The sequence below is a fragment of the Zootoca vivipara genome, chromosome 6, assembly GCF_965207765.1.
Source record: "Zootoca vivipara chromosome 6, rZooViv2.hap1.1, whole genome shotgun sequence".
NCBI classification, from domain to species: domain Eukaryota; kingdom Metazoa; phylum Chordata; class Lepidosauria; order Squamata; family Lacertidae; genus Zootoca; species Zootoca vivipara.
The window spans coordinates 87,070,927-87,095,895 of NC_142589.1; the positions used below are offsets into that span (position 1 = coordinate 87,070,927).

The 24,969-nt window shown below is 48.4% G+C and overlaps 1 protein-coding gene across 3 annotated transcripts; it reads left to right on the top strand.

Annotated features, from left to right (window-relative positions):
* Positions 1-6,207: 6,207 nt before the first annotated feature.
* On the top strand, positions 6,208-24,701 carry TINCR (TINCR ubiquitin domain containing). 3 transcript variants are annotated; one of them, XR_015950753.1, is made up of 4 exons: positions 6,208-6,887; positions 11,073-11,149; positions 18,365-18,483; positions 19,743-24,701. XR_015950753.1 is itself a non-coding variant. In XM_088672950.1 (2 exons), exons 1-2 carry the CDS (start codon positions 6,577-6,579, stop codon positions 11,095-11,097), a joined length of 336 nt encoding a protein of 111 aa, XP_088529076.1. In that variant the 5' UTR covers positions 6,208-6,576; the 3' UTR covers positions 11,098-11,676. The 3 variants fall into 3 exon arrangements, 1 of the variants encoding a protein (XP_088529076.1); XR_015950754.1 differs by lacking the exon at positions 11,073-11,149; XM_088672950.1 differs by lacking the exons at positions 18,365-18,483; positions 19,743-24,701 and having other exon boundaries at positions 11,073-11,676.
* The last annotated feature ends 268 nt before the right edge of the window (positions 24,702-24,969 follow it).

Genomic DNA, 24,969 nt, shown 5'->3' on the forward strand with positions numbered 1-24,969 from the left:
CACGAAAGCTCATACCAAAATAAAAACTTAGTTGGTCTTTAAGGTGCTACTGAAGGAATTTTTTTTATTTTACTTCGACCCAGACCAACACGGCTACCTACCTGTAACCATTCTACCCTGTTTCTCATATTTTAAGACATACGCATAAAATAAGCCATAGCAGGATTTTTAAGCATTCAAGGAATATAAGCCATACCCCGAAAATAAGACATAGTGATAGGTGCAGCAGCAATGCCGGCCGCAGCAGGAGAAGGAAGAAAAAAATAAGACATCCCTTGAAAATAAGCCATAGTGTGTTTTTTTGAGGAAAAAATAAATATAAGACATGTCTTATAATATGAGAAACACGGTATCTGAGACCTTAAAATTCTTACAACACTACTCTGACTGCCAGCCGCTCTCCATGGAAGCCGGAGTAAGCTTGTTGTCTGCTGCTCCAAAGGGGAGGACCTGAGTCAATGGATCCAAATGACAAGAAACAAGATTCCCACTCAACCTTGGGAAGAACTTCCTGACGGTAAGAGCCATTTGACAAGCGGAACGGGCGACTTCGGAAGGTGGTGGTCCTCTCCTTCGCCGGAGTCCGGCTGGTCAGGGATTCTTGAGCTCTGTGATCCCTCCAATTGCCGAGGGTTGGGCTAGATGACCCCTTGGGGTCCCTTCCAACTCCACAAGTCTAGGATTCCACTTTAGCGTTGCCTCCACCCTGCTGGCCGATGTGTGGTTCAGGGACGGCTCCCCCCCCGCTCCCCCCCTCCTCACCCTTTCCTGGACTTGGAGATGAAAAACGAGAAAAAATGTTGGGGTATCGAGACGGCACCTTTATGAATATTGATGCGGTGTCCGCCCCCCCCGGAGATATCGGTGTGTTATCTCTTGCCGGCTGCCTCCTTTTTTAAATTGCTTCCCTTGTTTTTCTAATGTATGCTCCCCCTGCGATGCTCTTGTTTGTCTTCCTGATGGGGAAAAAGCATTAAGTCAATAAGACTGGATTTGATTTGTAAATAATGCCCAGGTGCAGTGTGTGTGTGTGTGTGTGTGTGTGTGTGTGTGTGTGCAAAAGCAGGTGGGGAGAGAGAGGTTCAGTTGCACTAGTTAGGCTCATCCTTCTGAACCTCTCTCTCCCCACCTGCTTTTGCACACACACACAGTGTATGCGTGTGAGAGAGAGAGAGAAGGAAAGAAAGAAATGGAACACCCATGTCTAGGGACAGTCTATCTCAGAGTGCCACATGCAGTGGCAGAGAACTGGCCTGTATCCCTGGCCATTGGTCCTTCTGGCTGGGGCTGATGGCAGTCGCAGATCAACAACCTATGAAAGGATGCTGGGGAAAACTTTGGAAAAGCGATTTGAAATTTACAGCCTGTCATTCTTTGAAGGGGAACTACTTGAAAATGATTTACAGGTGGTCTTTAACTCCAAGCGGGCTCATTAAGATGTATAAGACTGAATCAGATAAGTGCTGGAGATGCAAGGAGGTGGAGGGAACGTTCTTTCAACGTGTGGTGGACTTGCAAAAGGGCAAAAGAGTATTGGGAAATGATATATAATGAATTGGGGAAAAAATGTTTAAAAGTACTTTTCCAAAAAACAAACAAACCAGAGTCCTTTTTGTTGGGGATAATTCAGACTGACATTCCCAGGTGTCAAAAAAAGGTTATTTATGGATGGCACTACTGCGGCTCATGTTTTGTTAGCCCCCAAATGGAAAACGAGCAAAGTTCCAACCAAAGAGGAATGGCAACTTAAGTTGACGGAATATGCATTGCTTGTTTTCCATTTTTGGCCAACAAAACATGGACCGCAGTAGTGGCATACATAAATAACTTTTTTTTGACACCTGGGAATGTCAGTCTGAATTATCCCCAACAGAAAGGACTCTGGTTTATTGTGGAAAGTAATTATAAACAGCTTTTTCAATTCATTATCAATCATTTCCCAATACTCTTTTACCTTTTTACACATCCACCAAATATGAAAGAAAACTACTATTTAAGGCGTCCAGTTCATGTTAATATCCACCTTCTTCCCTTTCTGTTAAACCGTATTTCTTTGTAGTATTGCTGTTTTCCTCCCATGAAAAGTCCAAAAGGGAATCCCATTTTTTAAATTATTATTAATGAGTACCATTACCTCCATTAATTCACATCGCCACCACTCGGCTTCATTGAATGTCCACAAGTTATGAGAGAGGGAGAAATAAAATTCCGTTATCGGTTTTTGCTGTCCCCATATTTAAGATCTCGCTGTTGGGGCTCCAACAGAAAACGACCTTGTAGGAAGGAGCCCTCTCCCTTTGCGCCCCCAGCCTCCCCCCCATTTTCCCATTGAGAAATAGCTGTTGGCAACCCTGCCCCCGCCAGTGAGTAATCGAGGGATTCCTGGGGATTCCCCCAAACACAGTTTTTAAAGATCCAGCTGTATGTCAAGCTCCTCCGCTGTCCCCCCCCCCCCCCGCATGTCCTCCCAGTTAACCTGCAAAGATGCATCAGAACTTCCTGACATAATTGCTTGGGACAGATAATAAAAAGTCCTTAGGCAAAACGAAGGCAGTTAATATATCGACTGAGTTGAAACCCACCCACCCCCTTCCTTCGGCTACCCTCTTGCTTTTTAATAATGGTTTAATGAAAAATTCAAAATTAATTGGAACTGGCGTTCGGAGATCACACGGGGCTTGGGAGCCTTAATATTTCAAGGCTGCGCTTGGCTATGGTGAATCACAGGGTCGCAGAATCGGAAGGGAACCCTGAGGTTCATCTAGTCCAACCCCCTGCCATGCAGGAAATCTCAACCCGCGGTCGCCCGTCCAATTTGAAACAGCACCGGACCCTGCTTAGCTTTGCAAATGCGCCAGCGGTTTTATTGCTGCACCTCTGGGAAGACAAGTAAGGTTTAGGAATTTGGAGGACCTGAATGCATTGAAACAGCTTTGTGGCAGAAATCCAACAGGTGCTGTTTCTTCCAGCATGCGCTCATTTGCCATGTATTAGTTATTTGTTTATTGCATTAATGCCTCCCTCCTTTCTTCTGAGGAGCTCAAGGCGGTAAGTGGTTCTCCTTCTCCTCATTCAATCCCCAGAACAATGTTGAGGAGTAGTTTAAGCTGAGAGTGAGTGACTGGCCCCTAGTGAGCTTCATGCCTGAGTGGAGGATTTGAACCCAGTTCTCCAGGTCCTAGTCCGACCCTCTGACTGCCACTGGCTTTATCTCTTGTTTTTCTTCTGAGGCGATGCCTGAAGCGGTCGTCTCAATTTGCCTCAGGGGCCGGCCCATCCCTAGCCGTTGGCCTGATCCAGCAGGCTAGTCTTATGTTCTTAGTCTCCAGCGGGCCTACAAAGAGCTATCTGAAGACACTTTGCCCAGAACACCCACAAACCTGCAGCCAGCTTCGCCTTTTGCCTCCCTCCTTCTGTTTCTCTGCTGTCTGTCTTACTTTGTAAGCTCCTTGGGTGCAGGGCCCTGCCTACATTTCCCATCTATGTTGGCAGCACTGTGTAAAGCAAATGAATGACAAAAATATGCGCCTCTGTGGAGAGGCCCTTTGGAGATCCTTTCGGAAACCCGGGTTTCTTACCTGAAGGGAAAACGGCAACATCTTTTCACAGTTCCTCTGTGTTTGTGGCTTTTTTCGGAAGCGCAGCCAAACCAGAACAAGCCTTTGCAGCGTAAAACAAGGGTGCCCTTTCTTTCACAGCCTCGCCGCTGAAGAACAGCTGAGAATCTATCTTTGTTGTATTGTAGTTTTTTGCAGGGAGTCTGTTTATCCCAAAGGTTTCACCCTTGATGAAGAGAACAGATTATTTCGCCTACTGTGTTTGGTGTTTGTGAAACATTACGGGGATTGTGTTTGCTTCCCAATTTTTTGCCACTCGCAACTACAGCTCCTCTGCGTTGTTATCCAGCTAAGTTTTCCTCAGAGTAAAACCCACAGAGTAAGTTAGTCCAATTCATTTCAGTTGGGTCAGCTCTAAATACAGTGTGATGCAGTGGGAGAGACTTGGTTCAAATCCCCATTTGGTCTATAAGCTTGGAGTCAGTCATTGACTCTCAGCTTAGCCCACCTCACAGGGTTGTTGTGAGAATAACGGGAGAACCATGGGACTTCAGGATGGGGGGGGGGAAACATGTGGCTCTCCAGATTTTGCTGGACTCCGGCCTCATCAGCCTGAGCCAACAGTTGGGGGTGATGGGCGGAGTCCTGCAACATCCCAAACCCATTAGATTCAAAATAGAGAACTTTCTGAGGGCAAGAGCTGTTCGACAGTGGAATGGACTCCATTGGAAGGTGGCGAACCTTCCTTCACTGGTTGGACAGCCATCTGTCAGCGATATTTTAGCTGTGACTCTTTGAGTTGCAGGGGGTTGGACTAGATGACCCCTGGGACTCTTCCAGCTCTACTGTTCTGTGATTGTATGAAATAAATGATTATGGTGACAGGCTCTGCATTCCTGATGTACCTCAAGCCCCTGAGCTCTGCCTGGTAGCTCAGTCAGCAGAGCAGAGCTTTCCAAACTCTGCGTCGCGACACCTTAGTGTGTCGGCTGCAGTGTGCAGGTGTGTCATGCGATTATGTGTCCTTAATTCTTACGAGGGGTAAGTTTAACCTCCGGTGTGCTAGTAAAACTGAGTTACCGTGTTGCAAAATGATGCATGTCTGGAAAAAGTGTGTCACCAACGCAATAAATTGGGGAGGCTCTGCAGTAGAGGAGAGACGCTTAATCTCAGGGTCGTGGATTCAAGTCCCGAGTTGGGTGAAATATCATTGCTTTTGGTGGACTTGTAAAAGGGTAAAAGAGGATTGGGAAATGAGTCATAATGAATTGGAAAAAATGTTGAAAAGTACTTTTCAACGCCCCCCCCCCAAAAAAACCCCACAGAGTCCTTTCTGTTGGGGGTAATTCAGGCTGAAATTCCCAGGTGTCAGAAAAGGTTATTTATGTATGCAACAACTGCGGCCCGTGTTTTGCTAGCCCCACAAAATGGAAAAACAGCGAGGTCCCAACCATAGAATCATAGAGTTGGAAGAGACCACAAGGGCCATCCAGTCCAACCCCCTGCCAAGCAGGAAACACCATCAAAGCATTCCTGACAGATGGCTGTCAAGCCTCTGCTTAAAGACCTCCAAAGAAGGAGACTCAACCACACTCCTTGGCAGCAAGTTCCACTGTCGAACAGCTCTTACTGTCAGGAAGTTCTTCCTAATGTTTAGGTTGAATCTTCTTTCTTGTCGTTTGAATCCATTGCTCTGTGTCCGCTTCTCTGGAGCAGCAGAAAACAACCTTTCTCCCTCCTCTATAATGACATCCTTTAATATGTTTGAACATGGCTATCATATCACCCCTTAATCTTCTCTTCTCCAGGCTAAACATACCCAGCTCCCTAAGCCGGTCCTCATAAGACATCGTTTCCAGGCCTTTGACCATTTTGGTTGCCCTCCTCTGGACACGTTCCAGCTTGTCAGTATCCTTCTTGAAGTGTGGTGCCCAGAACTGGACACAGTACTCCCAGTGAGGTCTGACCAGAGCAGAATACAGTGGTACTATTACTTCCCTTGATCTAGATGCTATACTCCTATTGATGCAGCCCAGAATTGCATTGGCTTTTTAAGCTGCTGCATCACACTGTTGACTCATGTCAAGTTTGTGGTCTACCAAGACTCCTAGATCCTTTTCACATGCACTGCTCTCAAGCCAGGTGTCACCCATTCTGTATTTGTGCCTTTCAACCCCCCACCCCCACCCCCAAGTGTAGTACTTTACATTTCTCCCTGTTAAAATTCATCTTGTTTGCTTTGGCCCAGTTGTCTAATCTGTTAACCAAAGAAGAATGGCAACTATAGTTGATGGAATATGTGCAGCTTGCAGACTCAACATATAGAATAAGAGAACAAGAAGAGCGTACGTTTAGAGAAGATTGGAAAATGTTTATCGAATATATGGGAAATAACTGTGTACAGCTGAAAACGCTGGCAGCATTAAGGTAAATTCAACAGTGTAAATAAGTTACGATGGATGCAATGATGGAATACTGAATGGTATAGTTTCTGTAAAATATGCAGGGCTTTAGGTTGTGTGGAATGAACCATGGAAAGAGAAGGAGGGAAGTCATTGATATTTTAAGGTTGTTTAAATGAATATTCTGAAATGTAAAACAGAAAATTTAATAAAAATTATATAAAATAAAAAAGCGCGCCACCAGCATTAGAAGTTTGGAAAGCTCTGCGGTAGAGCAGAGACTCTTAATCTCAGGGTCGTGGGTTCAAGCCCCGAGTTGGGTGAACAATCTTTGCTTTTCAGGGGGGTGGACTGGATAGCCCTTGTGGTCCCTTCCCGTTCTGCAATGCTTCAATTCTATGAAATAAGTGGCGATGATAGGCCTTCCCATATCGTGAGGCATGCCAAGCCCCTGAGCTCTGCGCTCCTTGGGAAGGAAGACAGGGCGAGATCTTCCCTGGAATGCGAAACATGCCACTCAACGGCTCGGGCCGGGACCGGTTTGTCCAGCCTGGCAGGCTGGCGTTCCCTTTCCGAAACCCTCCCAGGGAGTTCCTGGCCTCCCTACTCTCGGCTTCATGCTTTTGCCGGCCTCTCTCTCGTCCGCCTCTCTCGCCGAGCCGGAGGGGATGGAGACCCTGCGGAGGAGCCTCTCCCGGTGGAAGAAGTATCACATCAAGGTCCACCTAGCCGACGAGGACCTCCTGCTGCCTCTGACGGTGAAGCCCACCGACACCATGATGGACCTGAGGGCGCACCTGGTGCGGGAAGGGGTGACCTCCTGGAAGAAGACCTTCTTCTACAACGCCCGGGTGATCGAGGAGCACGAGACGGTGAAGGAGGCCAAGATCCAGAACGGCTCCGTCCTCCTGCTCATCAACGACAAGAGGTGGGTGCCCTGAGCATCGGGTGAGCTTAGCCAGATGCTTAGGAGGTTTGCGCAAGTTTTGATTTGTTTGGGGAGCTGTAGAGTTGGAAGGGACCCCCGAGGGTCATCCAGGCTGACCCCTTGGCAATGCCAGGAAATCGCAGCTGCTGTCTCTTGGGCGGCGAGAGCAGCTGAGCTGGAGTTCAGTGGGAGAGCAGCTGCTTTTTAGGGAGATGGAGGTTCCCAGTTTCAACCCCCCAAGTAAGACTGAGAGGGATCCCTGCCCATGGCAAACCGAGCTGATGGACTATGCCGAGATGGCAAAGCCGACTGGAAAACTCAGAAACCAAGAGGACAAAAACCTTATAAAAGAATGGGAATAATATATAAGCTATTTAGGAAGCCACTGTAAGCAGATGGAAACAAAAGCAGGGTTTTGATTTCATTTCTAGGGTAAAAATTACCATGGATAATTATGGTTTGATATAAAAATTGGAGAATGGATGAATATGCAGTAGTAGATGTTTAAAACGGGACCCCATGGAGGAGATGGGGGGAAGTCCCAAGATTCAGAGAATCTCTTTATATAGTTAAAAATAATAATAACAATTCTTTGCTTATTTGTACTTAGTATTTGTAAAACCAATAAAACTGATTTCATAAAAAAAGGGGATCCCTGCCCGAAATGCTGGAGAGCTGCTGCCAGTCAGTGTAGATAAGTGGAGCAAACCTTTGTATCAGGCAGTTTCCTATGCGCTCGTTTCAATCGGCCCTTTGGTTCGAATCAATGAGGACTAGAATCCTGCTTTGCATGGAGAGGAAGGACCCCAGTTCAGCCATGGAGCGCCTCATTTGCATGCAGGAAATCCCAGCTTCAAGCCTCTGCCAGTCAGTGCAGGCATTGCTGAGCCCTGCGTGAGGCAGACTGCTATGTTCCTACAACTCTGGGCTTAATTCATGGAAAACAGCAGAAATGTTGATCAAACCCGTTTTAAAAACACAGCAAAAAGCCTGCTCTTTAGCTGGCTGTTTTTGCATGCCGCCTGATAGTCTGGTTTTGGGGGAGAGCAAAGAGCATTATTTGCAGAGCAAAGACTTACCGTAGAATCCAGGGGCCCCCAAGGGTCCTCTAGCCCAACCCCCTGCAAGGCTGGGTTCGCAGGGAAAGAACCCCCAACCTCTGCTTCAAAACCTCCAGTGGAGGAGAGTCCACCTTGTATATGCCTTTATGTAGAGCCATCCCCTTGGTGTTGTCTCCTCTGCGGCTAAATAAATAGGGACCAGAAGTCCTCTTTGCTCAAGTGAGTGCAAAGCCACCTTTGAGGGTCAAAGCAAGATGGGGGTAGGGGGCAAAAGCAGAGCAGGATTTGACCCAGGGAATGGAGGGTTATTGGAGGTTGTGGAATTCAAAATTCAAGCCGTGCTAGTTTTGCATTTGCCTGTCATTGTTCTGGATACGCAAAGAATGTCAAGAAAACAACAACAACAACAACAACAACAACAACAACAACAACAACAACAACAACTATTCATACCCCGCCCATCTGGCTGGGTTTCCCCAGCCACTCTGGGCAGCTCCCAATAGAGGATTGAAAACAGAATAAAACTTCAAACATGAAAAACTTCCCTAAACAGGGCTGTCTTCAGATGTCTTCTAAAAGTCAGATAGTTGTTTATTTCCTCGACATCTGATGGGAGGGCATTCCAGAGGGCGGGCGCCACTACCCCAGTGATACTGCACATCACTCAGTCAGTAGAGCATGAGACTCTTACAGTCGTGGGTTTGAGTCCCACGTAGGGTTGCCAGACTCAATAGAGGACAGGACTTCTGTGCCTTTAATTGCCCTGCTCTCTTTTGAGTCTGGAAAGCTTAAAGAGAAACCAGCAGACCCTTTGTTTAATTTCCAAGCAAAGGGTCTGCTGGTTTCTCTTTAAGCTTTCCAAACTCAAAAGAGAGCAGGGCAATTAAAGGCACAGAAGCCCTTTCCTCTATTGAGTCTGGCAACCCTAGTCCCACGTTGGGCAAAAGATTCCGGCCTTGCAGGGGGTTGGGCTAGATGATCCTTGGGGTCCCTTCCAACTCTTAGGGGTTCTATGATCACAGGGCTGCAGGACAACTGTGACTTTCCACATGTTGGAGGACTACAGCTCCCATCAACCCCAGCTGTCGGGGATGATGGGAATTGGAGTTCAGCAAGAATCTGGAGGCCCATAGGTTCTCCATCCCTGCTGTGAACACTGGCTGTGTGTTGCATTCATATGTGGGGGAATATTGTGCGACTTTCCCTATCTGCCTTGTATTCTAATGTTCATTTCACGCTGCAGTTCCTGCAGAATTTTGGCCGATATATCCTTTGGTTCTGCTTAAAGGGGGCTGCAACAGACTTTTCCCGGAAGCTAGGAGCATGCTAAAATTCCATTATGTTTTGCTAGATTTCCAGAAGTGGCTCAACTATAACAGGGAACCGAATAACCAGGGGGTGGTGGTGGTGGTGGTGGAGAGAGAGAGAGAGTGCTAAGCATGCACGGCGACCCATTAGTTTCCCAGGAGCTGCCTCTTACATCGTGTGGAAGCTTGGATCCAATGCGGAAATCAGCAGTTAGGGAAGCGTAGGAGGAAAAAGGAATATTCTGCCTTGTGGATGCAGCCACAGTTGCAAGTCTTGGGCACATAGAGCCTTGTCTCGCACCCTGTCCTCGAGGATGCAAAATTGCTGTGACCTCAACCAGGAGCAGGATCCGTTTGTTGTCTTCGTAATGCGCATATAGCTCCCAATAATGCAATCACACCACATGCGAGGATGATGATAGCTTCTCTGGTTAATAAATGAAGGGTGCCTTTCAATGTGCCAATACCACTAAACCTGGGTCCTAGAGGTATCCTTGGAAACCAGAACGGATCACTATGCTTAGATCTGGTCAAAAATTTCTAGCTCTCTGCTCAAAACCTTAGAATAGCCACACCACAGAGAGCCCTGCTTGGAGGAGACCCGTCGGAATGACTGGGCACTGCTGGTTTAGATCAATTCCTTTCAACGGGTAGACGCTGCCTGGATAGAAACTGGTTGGATAAATCCACATTTACCTGCGTGGTCCTAGCCATGTCTTCTCAGAAATAGGTCCTGTTGAGTTCAATGAACCTTGCTCCCAGGTAAATGGGATTTTGGGGTGCCTTTCCATGGCTGTTCATTCCATTTTCCCGGGATTTTCCTATCTGTTGATTTCCGCGTTACAGTCGAGCTTTCGTACGATGTGGAAGTCACTTCTGGGGAAACGAATGGAATATAGCCCGTGATTCGCGCTCATTTCTGTGTTACTTGATCCCAGGGAAAAAACAAAACACCACAACTCCTTGCAGCACCTTTAACGTGGGAAATTGCAGGGGCAAAGCGGTGAAATGTGGAACAATATACTGGCCTATGGTTCTTTCCCGCTGTTTCTGTGGGAGAATCGTGGGGCAAAGGAACCACACATGGGTCAAGAGGGTGGGAGAATGGAGGCATGGCCCGATGGCATTCCTGTTGTGTCATGCCGCGTAGATGGAATTTAGTTCGGCATGCTGGCATATCGGCCCCCAAACCCACAGGCGCACAACATGAAGCGGCAGCATTATAATCAGGAAAACTGCAATTTTTATGACGTCAACCGCCCTGAGATCTACGGGTATAGGGCGGTATACAAATTTAATAAACAATATTGGTAATGAAAAGGATGCGTACCCACATTGTAAACCTAGCCCTCCTTACCTTTGGAGTCAGCTCCATCGAAAATTGTCACCAGGTCTTACTTCTGAGTAGATTGTGGTTAGGAATCCAGGCACCCCCAAACTTCGGCCCTCCAGATGTTTTGGACTACAATTCCCATCTTCCCCGACCACTGGTCCTGTTAGCTAGGGATCATGCGAGTTGGAGGCCAAAACATCTGGAGGGCCAAAGTTTGGGGGTGCCTAGTGTAACCTGTGTCTTGGGAGGGGAAATTCTGCCATGTGCTGGGTATGGCCGCGGCTGGCCATGTTGGCTGAGCCTGATAGGATTTGGAGGCCGACAGCATCTGGAGGGCAACTGGTGCCCCATTCTTGGGGCAGGCGGTACTACAGAGATAGCCGGACCACGGTTTGCCGTGCTATAAGGCAGCTTCCTGTGTTTCTGTTTAAATCAGCCCCTGATCCAGAACCTGGAGGACTAGAATCTCTCTTTATATTTTTAGGGGAAAGGCCGTAGATGAATGGTAGGACACCTGCCTTGTACTCAGAAGGTCCCAGGTTCAACCCCTGGCATCTCCAGGTAAGCAAGTTGGTTAGAGTGTGCTGCCGATTAACGCCTAGGTTGCAAGTTCGATACCCGCTGGGGACAGCTGCATATTCCTGCATTGCAGGGCGTTTGGGCTCTCAGACATGGCCAAACTTGGCTCTCCAGCTGTTTTGGGACTACAACTCCCACCATCCCTAGCTAACAGGACCAGTGGTCAGGGATGATGGGAATTGTAGTCCCAAAACAGCTGGAGGGCCAAGTTTGGCCATGCCTGGGCTAGATGATTCTTCCAACTCTGCAATTCTAAGATTCTGTGATTCCTGGGTGAGAGGGAGCAGTGGTCTGGCTAGGGGTATAAGGCAGCTTCTTATATTCCTACCTCACTGCCCCACCCATTTACAGGCCCCCTGTCTTACCCTTGTTGTCCTTCAGAGTTTAGTTCCTTCCAGGTCTCGAGAAGTTTCATGTCTACCTGGTGGGTGGATTCTGCCTCTCATGTGCATGGCGGTTAATAGGTGTGCACGAGTGGCACACAGAAGGAAAACTGCTGAGCGCATTTGCAAAGCTAAGGAGGGCCCAGCATGGATCGAAATGGGGGTGGGGTGGGGGAGGGCCGCCTGTTGAGATTCCTGCATTGCAGGGGGTTGGACTAGATGACCCATGGGGTCCCTTTCCAACTCAACAATTTTACGATTCTATGGAATACCCATTGCTGGAAACCACAGGAAGGGGGAGTCCTGCCTGCATTTGGCCACTATGGGAGGAGGACTGGGATCAAAGAATTCTAGAGTTGGAAGGGACCCCATGGGTCATCTAGTCAAACCCCCTGCAATGATGAGCCCCTTTTGGGCTCTTCATATGCCCACTCTTCCCTTAAAAAGAGCCATTTAAGAAGGAGCTCCGTTGGATCAGATCAAAGGCCGTTCGAATCCGCCACCTCGTTTCTACAGCAGCCAACCAGATCCATCGGTAAACACACCAGCAAAGTTATGTGCATAGTTTTAATCCTATCAATGTTTCATGGTATTGCAAGGGTTGGTTTTCCTATGTTTTCATAGAATCATAGAATTGTAGTGTCGGGCGGAACCTTTTGTCCAATGTGGGTCTCGAACCCACGGCCCTGAGATTAAGAGTCTTGTGCTCTACCTATCTGGAAGCTGCATTGGGTCCCATCAGGGAAAAAGACAGGGAATAAATAGTCATTTACTACTACTACTACTACAAACAATATATTAATATAATACATAATATATCATAATAATAATCTTTGCTCAGTCCCCTCCATGGATCTTAGAGTGTGATCACTGGGCAGGCGTCTGGATAAACAATAATTATGGTCGCCGGTCGTATGCTGCGCCTCTCCTGAGTCAGGACTCAGACACGTTGTGTAGAGAAGCAAAGCCTGTTTTTCCAGGGCAGCCTGTTTCCCTTTTGTGCCTTCGGTGGATCTTGTCACTGCTAATCTTCCTTTTTTGAGAAAGAGCCAAGACCAAGAGCAAGACCAACAGACTGGCGGCTGTGCTTTGGCGACAGCTTGTTTGCTTTTGCTGCAAATATATCCATGACCCCTTTTCCTCCAAGTGGCTCAAAGTGCCCTGCCCTGTCCTCTGTTGTACAGTACTACCAACCTTACTGTATGCTTGTGAAACGTGGACCACTTATAAACGCCATCTCCAACTCCTTGGAAGATTCCATCAACGGTGTCTCCGGAAAATTTTACACATCATTTGGGAAGACAGGTGAATGAATGCCAGTGTCCTGGAAGAAGCAAAGATCAACCGTGCGGAAGCAATGATTCTTCAGCATCAACTTCGTTGGACTGGTCATGTTGTGTGATGATCGTCTTCCAAAGCAACTACTCTATTCCGAACATAAAAATGGGAAGCGTAATGCTGGTGGTCAACAAAAGAGGTTTAAAGGCAAATCCAGGCAAATCTTAAAAAATGTAGTATAAACACCGACAACAGGGAAACACTGGCCTGTGAGCGCTCCAGTTGGAGAACAGCCTTTACCAAAGGTGTCATGGGCCTTGGAGACACTCGAACTCGGGACGAAAGGGAGAAACGTGGTAAGAGGAAGGCGCGCTTGGCAAATCCACACCGTGATCAACTCCCGCCTGGAAACATATATCCTCACTGTGGAAGGATGTGTGGATCCAGAATTGGCCTCCGCAGTCACTTACGGACTCACTGTTAAGACTGTGTTTATGGAAGACAATCTTACTCGGCCACGAGGGATCGCCAAAGAAGAAGAAAAAGAAGAAGCACTTTTCTCCCTCTCCTCATTTCACAGAATCATATAATTGTTGAGTTGGAAGGGACCCCGGGGTGGGTTCAAACCGCCAACCTTCTGATCCTAACCACTGCCTCCATCCAAGTTGACTGGATGCAGCCCAGAGAAGCACTGAAGGTGTTGGGGAAAGAAGGAGGCCAGAGAGGAGCAGGCAGTGGCAAGCGTCCCTTGTCTCCTGCGCTTAGTGCTCCTCTCCTTGGGGTCCCGTATCTGCCACTCCTCCTGGCTGCCCCCAGCCTGCCGCCCGAGGCAACTGCCACACTGTGCTCCATGAGTGGGCCGGCCCTGTCCACTACCACCACCACCAGTGGCCCCCAGCGAGCAGTTGGTCGAGGTGCTGGATTTGGCACCAGCGGCAGCTCCTGGTTCGGCCTCGGGGGCAGTCCTGCATGCCCCACATTTGAGGAACTGAGAAAGATCCCCTGCACACGGCAAAGAGGTGTGTTAATTCCAGATGCTGTGACGCTTTCCTTTGCAGAGTTGGTGACCTGTATGTCACAGCCATGAATATTGATGGTAACATCCAGGGCATGGGACTCTGTCCTGGTGGTTTTTCCACCCGACGCAAGAGAAAACAGCGTAAAGACCCTGTTTTTCTTCCTGCCCCCCTTTTCTAATGCGCCGGCAGATAATTGGCAGTGTTCGGGAGAAGGAGTCAGCCTCTTCTCCATGTTGGTATCCTGGGGGTTGATAATGTTGGCCATAAAAATTCACTTAAGACTCGGCCTCGCAGATTTGGGGGTGGTAGGGATGCTTATTGCCCTGGCTAATATGCAAAATGTATTTATCTATGTGGTTTCTGAACAAACTGCTTGGTGTGTGTGTGTGTGTGTGTGTGTGTGTGTGTGTGTGTTTGCTGGCGGAAAGAGGTCACCTCGTTGTGATTCCAGAAGGGGCAGTGGAGCAAACTCTGCTTTTTAATCAGGAGGGTTCACTTGCCCCCCTGCAAGAACATGTCAGGATTATAACTAGCATTTGCACAAGACCTTTGCCGGAGAGGTTGTCGGTTGTGATCCTTGCGACGACCCTGCGAGGTGGGTCGGTTGCTATTGATTATCTGCTTGCATGACCCGTTGGGGGGGGGTCACTGCAACCCCCGAAGCTCCCTGACCTCCCCCCCCGGGAAACAAATTTAGGGGTTTGCAACACAAGACACAATGTGCGTTTAAAACGTACAACTGTCTGCAGAGCTTTCACAATTACCCAAGCAATTGAATGGTAGCTGCCGAATGAGGAGCTTGCCTATATATCTTTCCACGGCTCCCGTGACCCCTGACAACATTTTGCATAGCAGATGTTTCGCTGAAGTGTCATGTGGTCAATGCTACTTAGGTCCAGGGCTACCTTAGGGGGAACTTTATATCCCAGCTTGATCACTGAGATCACCCGTAAGAGCATTGCTGGTTGTCCCCCCGAGTTGGCAAAATTGAGAGAGAGAAACCTTTCTCTAGCTTTTTTTTTTTTAATACAACCAGATAAAAAAATGAGAAGATAATTGGTGAAAGTAAGGGTACATCAACAAATACAAAACACATCCAGGCTCCTTTGGCATTAGCCTACTACGGTGCCCATGATGCAGTGGGCCTTCCCTTGCGTTGCACTGCATCATGGGTCCCACAGAACACGGGACTGGTTTTGAAGCTGCTGGAGAGGGGGCTGACTTTCGACGTTCTGCTGAAGTGCAACTGCCAACGGCCATCCTCTCTGCCCAGGATCGGACTCTTTGATCATGGCAAAGTTAAGAAGCGCATATTTCAGGGTGGAATGTTGTGTATTGCCAAAACAAAACAAAAGAAGAGGATGGAGGGCGACACATGACTTGCATGAAATGTACAAACGGTGATTTGATACTTTCAGATGCAACTTCAGAAACACACACACTCATTCAAATGGAAATGCAAGACTCTTTCCCTAGTTGGGAAGATGGTGAAGGGGTGCCTAGGTCTTCCCAGGGCTCAGGCAACCTCTCGGCCTCTCCTGGGCTATCCCGCCCTCCTTGTGATTCTTTATCTTCAAACGGGAACCAGATCAGGTGGCCTTTCAAAGCGAAGATGACTGTCGGTTGCAAATGCGCACCACTTTGGAAGGGCAATGCATGTCTGTCTTGCGCAGCTAGCAATCCTTGGTAAGCCTCACCCCCCATGACTGAAGGGTTGAGCAACCAGCTTGGCCAACCAGCAGGGTGGAATGGCCAGCTCAGCAGGGACTACTGCCTGCCCTGATCGATGGAGAATGAGTGGCTAGACCAGGCATAGGCAAACTCGGCCCTCCAGATGTTTTGGGACGACATCTCCCATCATCCCTGACCACTGGTCCTGTTAAATAAAAAAATTCCTTCAGTAGCACCTTAAAGACCAACTAAGTTTTTATTTTGGTATGAGCTTTCGTGTGCATGCACACTTCTTCAGATACAGTGAAATGGAAGTTTCCAGGCACTTATGTAGAGAAGGGGTGGGGAGGGGTAGGGGGGATCACTCAGAAGGGTGGTGGAAATGGGTGATTGACTGACTGATAGCTGTTGATGACCGCAAACGACTGCAAATGGTTTTGCATGAAAAAGCAAGGGTTGAGATGGCTGAAGATCGCTTATCATGTATAATGAGATAAGAACCCGATATCTCTGTTCAAACCAGGTCCCTCCATGGTTTTGAGCTTGGTGATAAGTTGCAATTCAGCAACTTCTCTTTCCAGTCTATTTCTGAAATTCTTTTGTAGTAAGACAGCTACTTTGAGATCTTGTATAGAATGTCCTGGGAGATTGAAGTGTTCTCCTACTGGTTTTTCTGTCTTCTGGTTCCTGATGTCAGATTTATGTCCATTTATCCTTTGGCGTAGGGTTTGGCCTGTTTGTCCAATATAGAGAGCTGAAGGGCACTGTTGGCATTTGATGGCATACACAATGTTAGAGGATGAGCAATTAAATAGTCCTGAGATGGTATGTTGGATGTTGTTGGGGCCAGTAATGGTGTTGTCTGGGTGTATGTGGCAGCAAAGTTGGCATCTGGGTTTATTGCAGGCTCTGGTACCAGTGTCCACCATTTGCAGTCGTTTGCGGTCATCAACAGCTATCAGTCAGTCAATCACCCATTTCCACCACCCTTCTGAGTGATCCCCCCTACCCCTCCCCACCCCTTCTCTACATAAGTGCCTGGAAACTTCCATTTCACTGTATCTGAAGAAGTGTGCATGCACACGAAAGCTCATACCAAAATAAAAACTTAGTTGGTCTTTAAGGTGCTACTGAAGGAATTTTTTTATTTTACTTCGATCCAGACCAACACGGCTACCTACCTGTAACCAGAACACTGGTCCTGTTAGCTAGGGATGATGGGAGTTGTAGTCCCAAAACACCTGGAGGGCCGAGTTTGCCTATGCCTGGGCTAGACCTCCAGGTTTTCTTGGCCCCCTCCAGGTTGCAGGTGGAGGGCCTGAGTTTTCAGGTGAGTGAAGGAGCCTCTCGTGGTAATAGTACAAATAAAAATAAGCAACAGCAATGACTGTTGATGCAGCTTGCAAGATTCAGCCTGGCAGAAGCGGCCTGCAAATTCTCACGTAGGCACTCATAGAATCATAGAGTTGGAAGAGACCACAAGGGCCATCCAGTCCAACCCCCTGCCAAGCAGGAAACACCATCAAAGCATTCCTGACAGATGGCTGTCAAGTCCCTGCTTAAAGACCTCCAAAGAAGGAGACTCCACCACACTCCTTGGTAGCAAATTCCACTGTCGAACAGCTCTTACTGTCAGGAAGTTCTTCCTAATGCAGCAAATTCCATAGTCCATGAGCTTGCATACCCTCCAACATTTCTCTGATGAAAACTCGGAACACCCTTTCCCACCCTCTCTAACATTTCGCTGATGAAAACAGGGACATCCTGTTCCATCCCCTCTGACATTTCTCCAAGGAAAATAGGGATGTCCTATTGAGGAAAAGCAGGGCAGTCCGGGATCAAATCAGAAACCTTGATGGCTTCTGTTATTCCCGGACTGCCCCTGCAAAATAGGGACATTTGGAGAGTCTCAGCTTGCCCCTGGTGATCTGACCGTGGCAGCCCTTGGAGACGGAGGTTAATTGGGTAGTGGCAAAGGGCAGGACTAGCCTCACCCCCCCCCTGAGTTTCTCATATATGTGTAGGCTCTCTTGTCTACCTGGAGATTCAAGCCCACCATCTGCAGGTATTCAGGCAAATCTGCAGGTAACCCAAGTAGAGTTTACAGTTTTGCAAGCAACCCTGCGAATGCTGTTTGGCCGTGGAAGGGCCTGGAACTCTGTTTTTGGAAGAACTATAGCTAAATAATATGCCCACCCATGAGGCAAGGTGAGGTGACCACCTTGGGCGGCGGGATCCACAGGGGCAGCAGATCTGGCCTCTGAGGATTTGCCACCTCCTTGGCAACGCCCCCTGCCCTGCTCCCTCTAGGCCAATAGGAGGTCTCCCCCCCAACCTTCTTCCCGATGTAGATTTTCGCTCACCCCCTTCTTCGATGGTGGCGGGTGGCATCATTTTTTGGTTTGGCTCAGGTGCCAAAATGTCTTGGGCTGGCCCTGATAACGTGGTGTAGAAACTCACACAACTCTTGCCATGCCCACATTCTGCACCTTGCCCTCCCTGTCGTTGGAATGTTTGTGAACATTCTGTGACATCACAGCATGTCAGTCAATAGCTGGGGTGGAGAGGGATTCACCCATAGGGCAGCTGCTACTGGTATTTATTTATTTTTAATCTTTCAGCCAAAGCAATAGTATGGAGGTTCTTCACAGCTGGGGAATCATACCCGTGCCGCTTTACTTAAATTTTAAAATTCCGTTATTCTGGTTATTTTCTTCACTGGGGAGATAAATATGAGGCGGTGGCAATTTCTATGGGGACGGGTCTGATCCGATCCCCCTCCCCTCTTGGCTGTCGTTTATTTGATTGACAGATGATCTCTCCCTTTCTTTTAAAAAACAACGCAGGTGATGCTTGCTTTGGGAGCCTGAGGAACGGCCTGGCATGGCGCCATCATTCAGAAGGACGGCGTTGTTTATTTTATCTCTCACGTGAGCAAATAACAGCAGCTCGCAGATATCCAAAGGTAAGCTGTGGGAGGAGAGCGCAAACAGGTACACCTTCCCAAACCCAGACAGAAAGCTTTCCTGAGCTCCTGATAGGCCACGAGGTGGCATTTCCCCTCCCCCCGCTGGCATTCCTGATGTTTGCCCAATTCATCCCTGCAATTTTGCTAATCGCCAGCATCCCGTGAGCAACACTTCCTCTGGAGCTGTTGGAATCTTCAACAGATGTTTCACCCAGAGCTATTTGAGTGTTCGTAAACATTCTGTGACACCACAGTTGGCAACATAGCTGGGGATGCGGATGCTGACCCGAGACAGGATATTATTGTTATTTTAACTTCTTGAGCTCTTCTTTCTAAATGATGGCCATCTCCACACCTGCTTGGCCACTCCTGGGAAGTCAGGATGCCGGGCCTTAGCTGCAAAGTATCCCGTTTTTCGCGGGAAACCCCCGGATTTTAATCCGTTTCCCGCTGTTCTCCCGAATGGAGAAAAATCCCGGAAATCCCCCAGATTTCCTACCTGCCAGGGAGCCTCCACTTTGGGTGGCCGCCGGGAATGCATAGAAGCGACTTCCGGTGCTGCTCTGCCCGATTTCCGGTGGCCAAACATGGGCAGAGCGACCCCGGAAGTTGCTTCTACGCAACTTTCAGTGCCGCGCCACTGCTGATCTCGCATTTTTCAGCGGGAGACTTGGCAGGTATGTGCCGGGCTAGTTGCCTCTCACGTTTTTAACCCTGTATGGCTAACTAGCTCGAATCGGATGTGCTGGATCAAACCAATGGCCCAGCTAGTTCAGCATCCTGTTCTCACAGTGCACAGATAGAGCTTAGGCCAGAGGTCGTCAACCTCCGGCCCATGGGCTGGATCCGGCCCACGGAAGCTGTTTATCTGGCCCACGAGCCGCCCAGTCACCGAGCTGCCCACTCGGCAAGTCCCCCGCACACTGCGCTAAACCGGCACAGTGTGGCGTAGGGACTCGCCGAGTAGTTCCGGAAATGGCATCTGCGCAGCCACGATTTTCAGCTTCTGGGCATACGTACAAGTGAGTTCTGGCTTCTGGGCATGCGCAGAAGCGATTTTCGGTGCCCCAGACATGTGCAGCGCGGCGCTGAAAATCGCTTCTGTGCATGTCCGGCCCACGGACAATTGTCCGTGGGAATGATCCGGCCCACGGCCGAAAAACGTTGCCGGCGCCTGGCTTAGGTGCTGCTTTGAAGAAGCCCTGTCTTTTATCAGTCCTAAATCTTCCCCTCTGTGTTCCCTTTCTAAATTGCAGGTCTCCAAGCGAGGAGGAGGGGAAGAAAGACAGATCCGGAGAGGAACGACATCGGAGGCGTTGGCAGAACCAGAAAGCGGCGCTTCAGATCCATGCTTCTCGAGCATTTCGAGTTGGTGACCTGAGAAAGAGAGAGAGAGGAGAGACAGTTTCTGCCTTCAGTCACTCCCTCTGAGCTTCCACATGGTGCCTCCGCGCTGGGCGATACTTCAGGCAGGTTGAGGCACGGCAGCCTAGCCCAGCTGTCTGCCAGAAAAGCGGGATTATAAGGCGAGAGGGGCGGGGTGGCAGCAGTGGAGGCGGCAGAGGGTTTCAGTCACCCACGCCGGGAGAGCAGAGGTCAACTTCCTTGGGTGGGGAGGCTGTGTGGCTCAGTGGTTAGAGCGCACACAGAATCTAGATTCCTGCATTTCAGGGGGGTTGGACCAAGGTGACCCTCAGGGTCCCTCCCAATTCTATGATTCGATACCCGGCACCTCCAGGCAGCGCCAGGAAAACCTTTCTGCCTGCTGCCAGTCAGTGCTGGAGCCCAGTGGTGGGCGGGGGCAGAGGGAAAAAGGGGGCGGAGCAACGCTTGCATTGCATAGTTTTGACGCCCAAACTCTGCCCTCTCCAACCAGGTGGGTGAGAGGCACGGTCAGATTTCAGGGACGCACCCTGCCTGGCCAGGCAAAAACACGCGAGGAGGGTGTGGAGCAAGGAGTATGGCCTGGGGAATGTTCTGAGGGCCAGGCGGGGAGGTCCAGAGGGCCACATGTATCATTATCATTTATTAAATTTCCATACCACCCAGGGATACAGAACAAGGAGCTCTCTTGACTCTGGCCATCCTCCCACAGTTAGGGCTGGTGAAGGCTGAGGAGATGTCCAAGGGCCGCCTGGAGGAGTCCGGAGGGCCACATTTTCTCTGTCCTTTGTCGCTGCAATAGGCAATACTGAGCGAAGTTGGCCAATGGTCTGGCAGGGAATTAGGCAACTTCTTACAAGGTCCGTGCCGATGAATGAACTCTCTGGCAACTTGATCCTTAGAGGGGGCATTTTTAGCAGAGGTCTTCAGCCACCGACACCTTGGATTCCATCTTAGGGCTGACCAGACAAAAGGAGCTCTCCATGCTTGTCTGGACTTGGCCGCGTTCCTCTGATGAGAGGCTAGTTTTATCAGTTTCCAAAAGCGCTTCACCGCGGCAGGGTAATGGCATGAGCCATTTCGTATAATAATAATAATAATAATAATAATAATAATAATAATAATAATAATAAAGACACATATTTGTGGCCAGCCACAGGCTTGTGACTTTACTCCTGCCGCACTGCAGGGCTGGTTTCTGTTTTGTAGCAACGCTGAGATGGCATTGGGCACCTTGCTATGTGGGTGGCCATTTTAGGATCAAAACAACAAGCGCTGCTAGCGCTAAACCAGTCAGTCTCTGGGCCAGTTGGTGTAATCAGATGACAGCGCCCTCACTCTGCATAAAGCATCTTCCTATGTTCCTGTATCTTGAAGGGGGAAGCGTTCGCTCAGAGATAGAGGAGGCCCCAGGTTCAATCCCTGGCTTCTCTACTTTAAAAGGGTAACCCAAGCAGGGTGAGGGACGCGGGTGGCGCTGTGGGTTAAACCACAGAGCCTAGGGCTTGCTGTTCAGAAGGTTGGCGGTTCGAATCCCTGAGACGGGGTGAGCTCCCGTTGCTCGGTCCCAGCTCCTGCCAACCTAGCAGTTCAAAAGCACGTCAAAGTGCAAGTAGATAAAATAGGTACCGCTCTGGTGGGAAGGTAAACAGCGTTTCCGTGTACTGCTCTGGTTCGCCAGAAGCGGCTTTGTCATGCTGGCCACATGACCTGGAAGCTGTACGCCGGCTCCCTCGGCCAGTAAAGCGAGATGAGCGCGCAACCCCAGAGTCGGTCACGACTGGACCTAATGGTCAGGGGTCCCTTTGGTCAGGTGCAAAAAGAAGTTTACTGTATAAGCTCTCTGCCTTGCTTTGGGCAGGCTGAGTCATCTCTGGGAGGGTGGGGTGTGTGTGTGTGTGTCTCCCTCCCACCCACGCCTGGCATGGGGAGTGGGGCGGCATTGGGCACGCACAATTTCCGTACGAGATGCAACCGTGTTGTGCTACTTGGGGCAAGGGGAAAGCAGGCAGAGAAGGGGAAGGGAACAAAGTGGGTGCAAATCCAGAACCTGGTAGCGCTTCACACGCTGCAACATTTCATTGCAGATCCCATTTGTGCAATCATAATGTTTATAAGCTTTTGTATGGTGTTTATTATTATTATTCATATGGACTGTTTTAAGCCCCTCATGTCTATCATCTCAGGAATATCCAGAGCAGTATTAAAATTGTTCCCAAACTGAAATTTTGGGAACAGGGTGGGGTAATAAGATGTGTTTGGGGTGAAGCTGGCTGATCCCAATTGTTTTGAAGCCCACTTTTAAACGTATTAATGTATTTATTGTATTTATTTATGCTTTATGTTTCCTGGGCCCTTTTTTAGCCCAATGGCCTTCATACACACCCACACACACCCTGTGTGTGTGTGTGTGTGTATTAAACACAAACACACAAATACAGAATGCAAGTGTCCAAGTTGAGAACAATCTGGCTTTCCTGTTTTGATGTCGGCCTGTCACTGTGTATATATGAGAGATGGTATCTATCCTTCCTTCTAGCGATGAATGTTAACGGTTTGTTAAATTAAATGGGGTGTTTTTTTGGTTGCTTATTTTTGTGTTACATTTCTTTTGATATCTCAATAATGAATTGAGCCCTGGAAATATATCAGAGGTATTTATTTGAATGCAATTGGATTTATTTTATTGTGTGATATCATCCTGCGCCTGTCTCTGCAAAGAAGTAAATCTCACCGCATTCAGTGCCTATCAGAGGAGGATCACCTTTGACCCTCTAGATCAGGCACCCCAAACTTCGGCCCTCCAGATGTTTTGGACTACAATTCCCATCTTCCCCGACCACTGGTCCTGTTAGCTAGGGATCATGGGAGTTGTAGGCCAAAACATCTGGAGGGCCGCAGTTTGGGGATGCCTGCTCTAGATATTATTGGACTACAGCTCCCATGATTCCTGACCCAATGAGCATGGCTGAGGGGGAAGACGATTTCATTTGAGCTGAGTGTTCATCAGTATGCGGATGAAACCCAGCTCTACCTCTCTTTCAAATCAGAACCAGTGAAGGCGGTGAAGGTCCTGTGTGAGTGCCTGGAGGCGGTTGGAGGATGGATGGCGGCTAACAGATTGAGGTTGAATCCTGACAAGACAGAAGTACTGTTTTGGGGGGACAGGAGGCGGGCAGGTGTGGAGGACTCCCTGGCCCTCAATGGGGTAACTGTGCCCCTGAAGGACCAGGTGCGCAGACTGGGAGTCATTTTGGACTCACAGCTGTCCATGGAGGCGCAGGTCAATTCTGTGTCCAGGGCAGCTGTTTACCAGCTCCATCTGAGACCCTGCCTGCTTGCTCCGTGTCTCGCCAGAATGTGACATGACCACAGCCCAGCAAGATAATGACAAAAAATTACCGCCAGCATACAAATCAGTATGGCTAACCTGACCCAAAAATACCCACCCACCCCACTCACACATGAAAACAAAGACCATCATAGCCAATCACAAATGGACAACCACACCCTTGGCCAACCCAAATCTCTCTCACCATCAAAAGAACACAAGCGAATAAAGGAGTACCAACACAACCAAAGCTGACATCAAGCCCTACATATATTAAGCAAAACAGAAACATCGTCACCTATTCTCACCCCCATCCACCCTCCCACCCCCTATCTACCTCGTTTTCCCTCTTTCTTCTTAGTGTCTTCACAAATGAAACTGATTTGCAAAAATGATACATGTTAAAATATGAGAGACACTGTACACACCTTTGCAAAGAAATCTTTAATAATTTTTTTTTATAAAAAAAGAATGTACACGATCTGGTTATCTCCCACTTGCACTCTATGTGGGGCTACCTTTGAAGGTGACCTGGAAACTACAATTAATCCAGAATGCGGCAGCTAGACTGGTGACTGGGAGTGGCTGCCGAGACCATATAACACCAGTCCTAAAAGTCCTACATTGGCTCCCAGTACGTTTCCGAGCACAATTCAAAGTGTTGGTGTTGACCTTGAAAGCCCTAAACGGCCTCAGTCCAGTATACCTGAATGAGCGTCTCCACCCCCATCGCTCAACCTGGACACGGAGGTCTAGCGCCGAGGGCCTTCTGGTGGTTCCCTCCCTGCAAGAAGCAAAGTAACAGGGAATCAGGCAGAGGGCCTTCTCGGTAGCGGCCCCTGCCCTGTGGAACAGGCGCCCTCCCATCAGATGTCAAGGAAATAAACAACTACATATCTGATTTTTAGAAGACACCTGAAGGCAGCCCTGCTTAGGGAAGTTTTTAATGTTTGATGTTTTATTCTGTTATTAATGTTCTGTTGGGAGCTGCCCAGAGTGGCTGGGGAAACCCAGCCAGATGGGCGGGGTATAAATAATAAATTATTATTATTATTATTATTATTATTATTATTATTATTATTATTAGCCTTCCTTCCTCTAAATGGCTCAAAGCAGCATATGCAATCCACCTTCATGCTCTCCTCACCAGAACCCTGTAAGGTAGGTTAGGCTGAGAGACTGTGATTGGCCCCCAAAGACCCCCAGTGAGCTTCATGGCTGTTTGAATGGCTGAGCCCCTCACAGAGCTACAATTCCCAGCCCTCTTAATAAACTACAACCCCCAGGGTCATAGAATCGTAGCGTCGGAAGGGGACCCCAACAAGGGTCATCTCATAGGGCATGTTGAATTTTTCAACTTTCACTTCCCAAAACGAGGGGTGAGCTAAAAAGTTTTAACATGACTTGGGAATTCAACATAGATTTTGGTTAAATTGATATACTTCCGTTTCGCTTGCTAAGTAAAATGTGTGTAAAATTGCACGTAAACCATTGAAAATGGTTGTCGAGTATTCTCAGTTATATATTAATATTGCTATTATTGTTTATGTGCTTTTTAATCAAATGCAGATCTACCAACCTAAATATTGCCTGATCACAAAATAAATAGCAGCTTTGAATTCCTCGCACCTGAAAACATATTTTTAAAGTCTCCCTCACTGCAGAAATTTGCCACAAAATAAAGTTTCACCCCCTAAAATGAAACACCCTAGTCATCTAGTCCAATCCCATGCAATGCAAGAATGGCCTCAAACACTCCTTTAAACTTA